This window comes from Pteropus medius, unplaced genomic scaffold (genome assembly GCF_902729225.1).
Source record: "Pteropus medius unplaced genomic scaffold, Ma_sr-lr_union100, whole genome shotgun sequence".
Taxonomy (NCBI): Eukaryota; Metazoa; Chordata; class Mammalia; order Chiroptera; family Pteropodidae; genus Pteropus; species Pteropus medius.
Genome location: NW_024350924.1, coordinates 11,033,305 through 11,045,362, shown reverse-complemented (window position 1 = coordinate 11,045,362; position 12,058 = coordinate 11,033,305). Strand labels below are relative to the sequence as shown.

Below are 12,058 nucleotides of genomic sequence, written 5' to 3'. Positions count from 1 at the left end.
CGCAGGCCTGCTTAATCAAAAGGGATGGTAATGGCTAAAGGGAGAAAAGCTACTGAAGACAAAATTAAGGCCAAAAAATCTGAAGCCACGCTACTACACCACAAGGGGGCAATGTTTGAACACCAGCAATGGGTAGAGGTAGGCGGCTCGGCAGTCTGCGGTTTACTTCCTTTAGAAACTCCACGCTGAGGGCTGCAGCCTGGGTGAGGAGAGGTGGGCTAGCTGCTTCCGTCTACCCTCTTCTCCTCCTACTGGGGTTGGCACCAATGCTCCTTATGTCAGCAGCATGGCTGTCAGGAAACCAAAGAACAGGAAACACACAGCAGGAGAGGAAGCAGAGTGGCTGGTCTCCTGCAGCGGGCAGGTGCCCCCAGCTGTCAAGAATCACAGACCCAGGAGTGCCCATTGAGGAGCGGGAGGGGTGGTGGTGGGGACCTCCGCCTGGAACCTCTTTGGAGTGCTACAGGACAATGACTGTTTGACAGGCATCAGATCACCTGCAGGGCTTGTGAAACTAGATTCCGGGGCTCCGACCCCAATTTCCAATTCAGGTCTACAATAGGGTCCCAGAATTTGCATTTCAAACGATTCCACAGGTGATCTTCATGTTGCAGACCACATGCTGAGAACCGCTGCTGTAGGTATTTCTGGCTGTGTCCTCCTACCTCTTAACGTGCCCCCATTCCCTCTTTTCTACCTTCCATCCACTGCTTTATTTCTTCTCCACCATCCCTCCAGTAGCCTCCTTTAGGAAAACTAAAGGAAAAACAGGAAACAGCAGTGAATGCTAGATCTGTGTTAAGGATTCCTTGGGGCAAGGGTTCCAGCACTGGAGTCTGGTTGATGGGAGTTGCTGAAGAATTTATTCCAAATACATACCTGCTTCCTCTCCTTTTACTTAACAGTTGAGGGACAGCTCAGTAAAGAGTAACAGATGCTTTTCCAATGATCAGATCTTGCTTTGGGTTTCATAAAAATTGGGTAGGAGATATTCTATGACATTTTAGAAAATTTCCTCGCCTCTCCTAGACTTAAAAAATTATAGTAAAATACATATAGAACTTACCACTTTAACCACTTAAGTGTACAAGTCAGTGGCATTAAGAACATTTCACACCAACATTCATCCCTGGAACTTTTTCATCTTCCCAAACTCAAACTCTGTACGCAACAAACAATAATCCTTCACTCTCGCCCCTCAAACAGCCCCTGGCAGCCGCCACTCTATGTCTAGACTACTTTTTGACTCAGTTCCTCTTTCACTTAATAAAAGCCCTCGAGGGTCCACTGCTGACCAGTGGGATTGCTTCACATATGCGGGCCGTCGTCTACATCCGTGATTGAGTTTATTGCAAGAAAGGTAAGAGAAAATGGGGTTGGAGAGAGAAAAGAGGTGGCGACCCTACTGGACGGGGTCCTCGCTGGGCCCCCCATCCACAGGCCTCAGCAGCCCTGCCACGGATCCGCCCGATTCTTTCGCATCAGAAAGTTGACCTTGCGAGCCATTTCCATGTTGTAGATCCGCCGGCAGCTTTCATAGCTTTCCCTCTGTCGCCGGCGACAAGGCTTCTCGTAGTACCGCCGGCGCTTGATGTCCTCGATGAGCCCATCCATCGTGAGGATCCTGTACAAAGGCAGGCGATGAAGTCAGAAGCTTGGCCTCATCATTATTCTGTTCCAATTCCAGATGGCCAGAAGTGAATTGACCAAACAATTGGTGTCTGTAAAAATTATGGCGTGAACGATGGCAATAGAGCATTAACTGCCTACTTACAGAGGCCCCATATGGGAATTTGCAGGGAATGAAAAGGCAATTAATTACCGAGTCCTAGTCCTCGGGGAGCTTAGAGCCAGGGCCACGTTCTCAACCTTTCTTCCACCACAGCACCCTCGAAGGATCTGACAGTCCCATAAGGACAGTGGCTCCCTCAGCACTGATTCTCAACCAAGATTCATTTCAGAATCTTCACATGGGGTGTCTCTGCAGTAGCAAAACAAACACACACACACACACACACACACACACACACACACACACACCCACACACACACACACTAGGGGTGATTCCTACTTGGTCCTCAGTGGAGAATGTAAATCCATCCTTATTTTGTTTAAAACTGATACAGCTGAAGTCTGTAGGTCTGAAAAACCTCTGGGCCTACTTAATACAGGGAAAGAAGAGGCCCTCGTCACACCCATGACACAAATGGGGACATTCAACAAAAGCCTCACCCACCATTTTCCACGTACCACGTGCTCCAATCACATTCTGCCACCAAGGCTTTACTCATGCTGCGTCCTCAGCCCAGAATGCCACCCCTGACACCCAGATGCCAACCTTCTAACGAAAATTTTTCTCATCTTTTTGATGCCAAATTCAGAGGCCACCTCTCCATAAAGCTTTCTCATCTTCAATTAGAGAAAATCATTTATTTTATTATAGGCCTATTTAGCGATTATATCATTCTGCCATTCCATTAGTTATTTATACAAACATCTCCCTCATTATACTGAAAATCCCTGAAGGCAGAAACCATGTTTTATTAATCTTTAAGTGTCCATAAAATTGAGCTCAATCTGTTTTTTTCCTACCCACCCAATTCCTTGCAATGCAAGGTACTGATAACATGCCTTTGTTTTCAAACTCACAGCTTTGTTTTCACTGAGCCAAGAAACCACCAGGGCTCATTCCCTAATTTACCTAGTCCACAGGCCCCTGAGAGCTCAAGCTTGGGCTCCAACCTGTAATCTGTCTCTCTCTCTGGAGGCACCTGCTGCCCTCCATTCCTGGCATTGTTTACCCAGCCCCATTCCTGCTCACCCTGTCCTTTCATTACGTGTAAAAGTCACAAACACAATCGGAGATAAGGAGGTTGAGACGTGGCTGTTATAATGGGAAGAAGGGGGACACAAGAAGGAAATAAAAATAAGAGAAACCACCAGCTGCTTCTGCCCAGTGGGAAACCCTATTTATTGCTGCTACATCACAAAGCCCAAGATAACAACAGACTGAACCTGAACTTGAAAAGATTTGAGCTTTGGGTAAATTACAAATGTGAATAGACGGGGAACCACTGTACCTATAGGATCCTCTCCTGGCCTCCTGCTGATCTATACAAATATGATTCTCTAGTACCCTACAAATTTTATATACACATGACCTGTAGGCTTCTAGAGAATCGTACTGGTGTAGATCAGTCTGTCCAGGTTGCAGGGGCAGGAAAATGGAAGGCGTGGGAACTGCTGCAACCTCCCGGAAGCAGAAGCAGATCATCTGGTTCTGCTGAAACTACGGTCATGCCCAGAAGTCATGTGGACCCACCACTGGAGTCTTACACTGGAGGAGCAGGGCACCAAAGACCAAGACTCGGCATCTCGGCCCACAGAGTGTCTCCTTTGCTGGCTCTCTTCCTCGATCTGCCCTTAAATGTTGGCATCCCTCCAGATTCCGATGGTAAACCTCCTTGTTTCTGGTTCTACACGATTTCCTTAACCTTGACCAGTGAGCCTCAACCCTGATGCACTATGGAACCATCTCCTAAATGGCTTTTAAAAAGGACTGATGCCTAGGCGCCACTCCTCAGAAATTCTGATTTAATTGGTCTAGAGTGGTGTTATGCGCTGGGAATGTTTTAAAAGACCCCCGAATAATTCTAGAGCCAAGTTGAGAACTGATCCAGAAAGCACTGACTCCTAAATCTTCATTTCTAGCCCCAAACTTACCTTAGAGCTAGGCTGATATTTCTAATGCCTCCAAATTAAACCAAATTTATCACCTCCTCCTAAAATCTACTCTTCCTCCTCTGTACTGTTAATGGCATCACCACGCAAGCTAAAAATCTGAGCTCATTCCCACACCAGGTTTTCTCATTTACTTCCTATATCCACAGCTAACACACCCTCTAAATTTCAAACCCTGAAACAGTTCTTAGGTATCTTCCTCCTCTCCTTTCTTTTGGCCACAGCTCTAATGATGGTCCTTATCATCCTGTACCGGGAGTACTGAAATAATCATATAACTGGTCATTTAATTAATAAGTATTTATGGAATCCCAACTCCATATCAGAGACTGTTAAATGCTAAAGATAGAAAGAAAACTTAGACATGGTTCCCTACCTTTAAGGCCCAGCAGAAAAGACAATTATCTAAGAATTACAGTGTGAGAGAAGTACAAAGAAAAGGGAAACGTTGCTACAGAGGCACACAGGAGAGGCGTCTCACCTGGACTTGAGGATGAGAAGGGCGTTACGAAGCCTTCCTAAAGTTATTTGAATTGTGAAGGGTAAGTAGGTTGCCCTATTTCCAATCTCCTACACCAATTATTGTCCTAAAACATAAATCAGATCATGTCACTGATGCTAAAAAATCTTTCCCAATACATAGAATAGGCTAAGCCAGTAGTTCCCAGACTTGTCCACACATTAGAACCACCTGGAGAGCTTTTAAAAATCCCACCCCGTAGGCCACATCCAGACCAATTAAATCGCAAAGGGAGAGGAACATGGTGATTCTGAGGTACAGATAAATTTGGGAACCGCTAGTCTAAGCTTGAAGCTGTAAACAATGGCGCTTCACCCTATTTCTCCAGCTTTATCTTTAATAACTCGCCCTGTAAAGCCTATGCTCTAGTCTCACTGGACTAGGTGCAGTTCTCCAAACATACTACCTATTTTTTATCTTTGCTCGTGAGATACTCTTAGAATATCATTCCTTCTTGTTTTATGAAATCCTATTTATTCTTCAAAAGGTCCAAATCAATGGTTACCATGTCTGTAAACTGGTCCAGGTGAAATTAATCACTCCTTCCCTTTGTTCCAAAGCGCAGTGGTTCTCAAACGTTAGCATGCAGCAGTCACCCAGAGAACTCCTTAACACAGACTGTTGTGCCAGCTCCAGTTTCTGATTCCATAGGCCTAGGGTGGGGGACGAGAATTTGCATTTCTTACCAGTTCCCGGATGCTGCTGCTGCTGATGGCTGAGGGAGATCCACTGCCATAGCACACTGTTAACGCCTCTTGTAAAGTATCAATTAGACAGTATTATATTTAACTGTGTTTTCTTTTCTAAATGTCTCTTATCAGGTTGTGTGCTTCCTAAGGTTTGAGATTAAGTCTTAACTTATTTTTAACATAATGCTGGGCAAAGAGCAAATTATCAGTAAATATGATAAAAATGAATCCTCTAAGTGACTGACAAATGTCCAGAGCTCAAAAGATTAAGTGACTTCATAACAGACACAGTTCTTGGGAATATTGGCTCAGAAAACCTCAACAATATTACCTAACTGAGATGGCACATTAGATTTTAGATAGCATTTTCGCGTCCATTATCCTAATTACAATCATATTAAATTGATTAAGTAGGTAATGTCATCTTTTTATAGATTAGGAAACTGAAGTTCAGAGATGCCGACCTTCCCGAGATCACAAAATGGAGCTAGAAGTAAAATTCAGGTCTTTAGTGCAGTGCTCCACGACAGAATTCTCTTCTCTAACAAAATCCACTGAGGTTCAGAAGACAAATTACTGCAGTGCCCATGGGCAAAGGAGGCAATGAGGGAAAAAAGAGCCGGGCTAGGCAACTGAGTTAGAGCAAAGGGGTGGAAGGCAGGAAGCCATGGCGCACTGAGGGAAAGGAGCGATCAAACCTCTAAGCATTGACTTCGGTCCAGACCTCACTCACTGCTGTTAAATGAAGGCCACTTTCTGGACTACAGTAGTATATTAAGAGAAAAACCAGAAAAAAGTCCCTGAAAGAAAAAGATAAGACTGGATATGGAATATAAAAAGGACAAGGAGACTGGATTTGAGGAAAAACTATAATGACTTCACCTAGGAAGAGGATCCGATTGGAATGACAAAGCCAGTTTAAAGTAGGATGAAAGAAAATGCAAAAGGACGAGGGAATCTAGACATACACTCAGGTATCTTTCTGGAGTTTCAAAGGGTTTTGAAATAGAAGCGATCATCTTACCAGGTAGATGCCTATGTGGTCAGGCAAAAAAAAGCAAGACAGAAAAAAGTAACAGAAGAACGTAAGCATGGAGGAGGGGAAAGATTGATGCCCACCCCCCCCAATAACGATGGGGTTGCTAAATGGTGCTCCCTGGATCATTCTAACTACTTCCAGAACACAGATCATTTAAACATATTCCAAGATGCCAGGTGCGGATTCCCTTCCTTACTCTGCACTTTCTAGTTATCCTAAAAAAGCACAGATTATTCTGAAATGTTCCTGTCACTACAGCAGAGGCATCTCCTTTTATTTCTAATGAAAAGGCTGCAGGAAGAGCTTTGTAGGACTCTGGAAGTAAACGGAGAAGGTGTTACTGATGATGCTTCTGCTTCCTTCCAAAAGTAGTTCAAGGACTAGCAGACCGAGAGCTTTAAACAGTCAGCCTTGAGTTTAGGCTCCTGGCGACTAACACCGAAGGAGAAATCAGCTGCCAGTCTCAGTTAAATTCAACGGATTATGTAAAAGGGACCAGGCTGCCCGGACTGGGGGAGGTTGGAGGTGGCAGACTCACATGTCAGTGCAGCCGGTCACGTCAGACCGACGTGTATGCAGGACTCAATGGTCCACAAGCTCACTTACAGAGAATAAAAGGGGTCACTCGGGAGCGCTTCCAGCGAGCCTGCCTTGCCTTGCATGGGGGCCAGCCAATCATGCGAGGCTTCCTAGCAAACCCCCACTCCCTATCTCCTCATCCCGGGGCACCAGTGAGGGCCCTCGGTTACATAACAAACATTCTGTGGCAGTCTCACTGGGCAGTCACATAGGCTGATTCCTTTGTAAGACTACCTCTGTGCTCCAAATACCTAAAGCTTTAACCCCCCTCTCGTTTGCTCTCTATCTACTGTTGTAATTAGACCACAGAACACGCAACTTATTTTTAAACTAGCAACTATCAGAAAGCTGAGCAAGATAAGCCTGGAATGTAAGAGAGATATACAGAAAAGGTGGCCAGAGAGAAGACATGAAGGAGAAGCAGAGAAAAAGACGCAAAGAAAAATGCATCAGAAAATACTGTGCCTGACAGGAAGGAAGACTGGGACACTGCGGAACCGGCTTGCTCACATCTGCATGCTTAAAAGTCCCGCCTAGAAAATTATTCTAAGAGCAAAATATTTGTTCACTTTCTTTCCTGAGGCTAAAATACAATTTATGGGATATATAGCTAACGTTCCAAGATAAAAAAGAATTGAAGGATTGTTGAAAAAAGAAAAAAAAAAAATGGCAACATCTGTGGAGCACAACAAAGCTAGGCTGCCATAGGACGAGATATGCCTGTGGTTCCTTCACTATCTTCTGTTAAGGATGCTTCAGTGGAAAGGTCTGATAAACACTAAAATAAGAGATTGACAGAAGGTAAACAACACTCACATTCAGTAAGTAGGTATTTATTGAGAGCGTTCTATGTGCCAGACACTTTGGTAGATGCAAGACACATGCCAATGAAAAAGCATAGGTCTCTGCCCTTGAGAAGACTACTATGATCCTGGCTGAATATTAAAATCTCCTAGGACATTTTTTAAAAGGCTGCTGGTCAGACACCGCACCCCACAAGACTGATTTAGTCTCAAGGAGGGCTCTGCCATCAAGAGTTTTTTAAAAAGGTCTCTGGGGTGATTCTCATTGGCAGCCAGGGTTGAAACCACACGGTGTCACACTGCCCAGTCTCCTGCTGTTCTGACTAAAATTAGCACTTCTACCCAGGAAAAAAAGTATGTAAAAGGAAACCCTTAAAAGGGGTATGGGGCTGCTGTTTAACAGAAAAAATTAAGAACAAAAGAAAGAAATTTAGAGATATTTGAAAACAGATCCCTAAGAACAAGGTCTGAGACACTGACAGGCCAGGTGGCAAAAGGTATCCAAACGAGCCTCATCCGCCATTTATTTATCATTCTCTCACCTACCACCTGCTGGCACCTAGGATCAAAAAGGATTTTAGATAAAATGAGAAACAAAAAGAAAGGGCAAAAAAGGCAAAACTCTAATGCTGATTAAACAAAAAAAAAGACACTGGCTAAATACAGATTTTGGAAGAGGCAGCTATATAGAGGTTTGGTTCTAAGTGAATTAGAACAATCTCAAAGACACAGGAAGAGTTTTCTCTCAAGAGATAGGAGTTGGCCTTAGGCTTTCTGCAGACCTGGCATCAATGGAGAGGTGATCAAGTCCTTCAGTCAGGAAACTAGAAATACTGTTTTTCAAGTTTTAAATCTTTGTAAGTGGAAATGGGGGATGAGAGAGCAGTGCACACATAGGGAATAAATGAGATGAGGAACAGGCTAAACAGGAGGAGCCTTGGTTGAAAAGTATCACTGCCTATAAGAAGAGTCATTCCAATACTAGTAAGACCCTCACGACCAAATAAAGTTTAATTATTTTCTCATTTTTTTCATCTCCAAGTCGCCCTGAACATAATCTGATAATAAAGGAAAACAGGAGAAAAAAAACAGCTAAAGCAAGCTCTCAATCTCTCAAAGTTAGTAAACAAATAAAGAAAAACCAAAAAGGTAAAAACTTGCTTATAATGACTTCCAAATTAGGATAATAGCTAACACATAATGCTTACTCCGTGCTTTGCACTAAGCACTTTAATTATGTTAACTTAATCCTATCAACCCTATGAGGTTCGTATCGTTATCGGTTCCACTTTACAGATGAAGACACTGAGGCAGAGAGACATTAAGTTCTTACCAGAGATCATTCTAGTAAGCGGCAGAGCTGGGATCTGAACCAGGCAGTCCGCTTCAGACTTTGCGCTCTTAACCACTAAATTATGCTGCCTCATTTATGCGAGAAAACTATTTTCAGGTTGTGGATTCAGTCAAAAGCATTCAAGTTGTAGCTATCTTTTTGATACAATTATAAGAAATGGTTTGATAAGTAATGCTACACCATAAATCGTCTTGGGTTTTTGTTGAAAGTACAAAGTAGCTAATCTCCTAAATGCCGACTTCTTGCTATTGTGTCATTTGCACTTTAAGAACAGGGGAGGTGAGCGGAGCTAAAAGAGAGCCTTTGGGAATTTCTTACCATCAAGTAACAGCTGCCCTCTGACATCCGTCAATAACAGCACAACATCCCAATCGCCCCGACTAGAAGGCCCATCTAAACCCACCATAATCAATCACACAGAAAAATACTTACAGGGATGGGTCAAAAAAAGGGTGACGTTATCTGTAAGACTTCCTTTCCCCAAATTCAGCATTTCAGCTCACCAGCTAATTCACTGCAGTCCGTAAAGACATTCATTTTGTGCTTCCAATATAGGAGCAGAGAAAGGTCATCAGACATCGCAACCCTCTCACAGACATGCCACTAAAAGGTCTGAAATAAAAGATGTGGGAATGTGCAGTGGCAGAAAAAATGAAATCGGGTATCTTACCACCCAGTTCTTAACTATCTTTATTCTCAATGTAAGTGAAAATGCAGAGGGAACAGCTTCTGCCCAAGGATAGGACTGGCATGCACTGACACAGAATGAGGAAATGAGGCTGGCCCGAGACCAGCTCCTTTTAAAAGACATGCAAATCATCGTGAGTCTGCAACTGCTTTTCATGTTATCTTCGCCCTCATTTACTGTAATCCGCTGTCATCCAGCCCTCCACACCTACAACTCTTTGCTTTGCTAAAAACTAGGTACTCTCTCATTTACCCTCTCAGTCCCCAAGAACCTCACCAATATTTAAACTCAATCATATAAAAATTCTTAACTGGAAATGACTGCCATAGGTATCTCCATTTCCAGGGGAACTAGTAAATAATTTAGTAACTTAGAGCAAAAAACATTGCACTAGAAAGGTGTTTTAGGCTCTGCCATTCAACAATTGTGTGACTCTAGGCTTCCCTTGTGAAATAAAGCTATTACCTTACTGGCCTTGAGGCAGAGGGCCACCTCATATAATCTCTTTAAGATCTCTTTCACACAATTCTTTGAGAATCCAACTCAAACGGCATTTTATTTCTCCAAACTCTGCCTCTTGCTGGGCAGAGAAAATGATAAATGAAGCATACCAGAAAGTCAAAATCCTTAAACTACTGACAAAGGATGGCTAAAGAACTATTTGCTCGAGAAACCAGAGTGAAGGCATTCTTTATTAGGGAAACCCCAAATCTCTTAGCCTGGCATTCAGAACCTTTCAATACAGCTCCTCCGCTCCAGCCAGTTCACGTCCAGCTCTACTTTTTTGCTCATGCTGTAACCTTCCTCCAAACTTATAAGGCCTTTCCACCTCTTGCTTGCTTCCCCAAGACCCCAAATCTGAATTCGTCGTTTCTACTAGCTGTTCCACACCAATCTCTCCTTCAGCTTTCTACGTATCATGTATTATGTTCCTACTTCCTAGCAACTCGATAATTTGATTTTCCCTTTGGGTTCTAATTGAGGTCTTGGATAGATTCGTCATCAAAGGGATGACTGCTGATCCAACAGTCCCCAACCTTTTAGATTCTCCTATGACAATCTAACACCTGATGATCTGAGGTGGAGCTGAGGCGGTGATGGTGGCACTGGGGAGCCGCTGCAAATACAGATGAAGCTTCACTCACTCGCAGGACGCTCAGCTTCTGCTGTGAAGCAGGTTCCTAACAGGCCACAGATCAGTACCAGTACCTATCCACGGCCTGAAGGTTCAGGGATCCCTGTGCTGATGTATAAACTTCAATCAGTTAGGCTTTGGGAAGAACTTCATTTTGAAGACAGTAAACTGAGAAGCTGAGAAGTTTCAAGCTGGTGAACACTTGGGCTGCTGGTTTGAGAACAACGTATGACAGGAAGAGAGAGAATAACCCCGCACTTCTCAAGAGAGTTGGTCTGGGCGTGATTGTGGTCCCTTAACCGTTACCTGTTTAGGGTCCTGTATGCACCTTCCATGTTCCCTTCCTGCACCATCACAGTCCTGGCAATGAACTTCAGATGTTTTGCCATGACCTTGGAATTAAGTCTTCGCTCTGCAGGACCTAAAGAATGATGAAGGCGGGAGGAAAGTACGGGGACCAGGTAAGAAACACAACACAATACACACTCTGCTGCGTAGCTTATTCGGCGTCCGGACTCGCAACGTGCTCAGAAATAAGCGAGACAGGGGCACGTGACAGTCCTCATAGCCTACAAATCACACGCGGATCGTTATCAAGAGCCCCTCGTTCTCTTTGCCAACACAAATCCTACCACGGGGGAACGAAGGGGCGGTAGCAGGGCGTCACCGCGGGGACTTCCACGGCCCTGCACCAGAGGACCGGACGCGCCGCGACCCCCGCCCCCATCACCGCTCCGGCCCCAGGGGTGCTTGGGGTGGGCGCTGGGAACCGAGTCTTTCCGGGTGTTTAGGAAAGGGGGTGACCGCGCGCCAACGTGCCCTCCTGCGGTACCCGCTTTCGTTGCCCGGCCCCGAACCGGCCAGTCCGCCCGCGCCCCCTGCGCCCAGCCGACGTCGAGCCCGCGCGCAACCGGAAGCGGAAATACGCACTCGCCCGCGCAGCGCCGGGAGACCCAGGCTGCAAGGAGAAACGCTACGCGGAAACCATGGTAACGGTCTTCGCGCTGGTCCACAGCCTGCCGGCTGGGACTACACCCGCCAAAGCGAAATGCTCTTGGTTTAAATTTCCCGCAGACAAGCTTCTCATCTTCTCATGGAGTCGCCGTCCTCAGGCTCCCGAGATCAGCCCGATTCTCTACCCCTTAATGCTATTAAATCTTTACTGGCTATTCAAGCCGTTTCTTTTTCTGGAAGGAAAGTGAGAGAAATAGGGAAAGCTTCCTGAGCATGCTGCCTGTTTTCTGTTCGCATCTGCTCTCTGGATGCAAAACACCGTCATACCCTTCATCTGTCTAAAAACTAAGGAAAAAATGCGAGACGAATATACCACGAGTTTCCTATAACATCATCTTCCCAGCCATTTAACTAAATAGTTGAGAAACAGCTGCAGGATATAGAATGAAAGACTCGTCAGTTTCTATGCCATTTACCGTCTAGTGAGATCTGGTAGAAATATCTTTTTTATTTCTTCCTCACTGTGGAAACAGCTTTTCTTTTATTCATGTTACT

General features: G+C 44.7%; 1 protein-coding gene across 2 annotated transcripts; it reads right to left on the bottom strand.

Moving 5' to 3' along the window:
• Positions 1 to 840: 840 nt before the first annotated feature.
• MRPS21 (mitochondrial ribosomal protein S21) lies at positions 841 to 11,470 on the bottom strand. 2 transcript variants are annotated; one of them, XM_039841506.1, is made up of 3 exons: positions 11,386 to 11,470; positions 10,856 to 10,970; positions 841 to 1,624 (listed from the first exon to the last, which is right to left on the bottom strand). In XM_039841506.1, the coding sequence occupies exons 2-3, from the start codon at positions 10,936 to 10,938 to the stop codon at positions 1,444 to 1,446; spliced, it is 264 nt and encodes an 87-aa protein (XP_039697440.1). In that variant the 5' UTR covers positions 10,939 to 10,970; positions 11,386 to 11,470; the 3' UTR covers positions 841 to 1,443. The 2 variants fall into 2 exon arrangements, with proteins under 2 accessions (XP_039697440.1, XP_039697441.1); XM_039841507.1 differs by having other exon boundaries at positions 11,382 to 11,453.
• Positions 11,471 to 12,058: the final 588 nt, after the last annotated feature.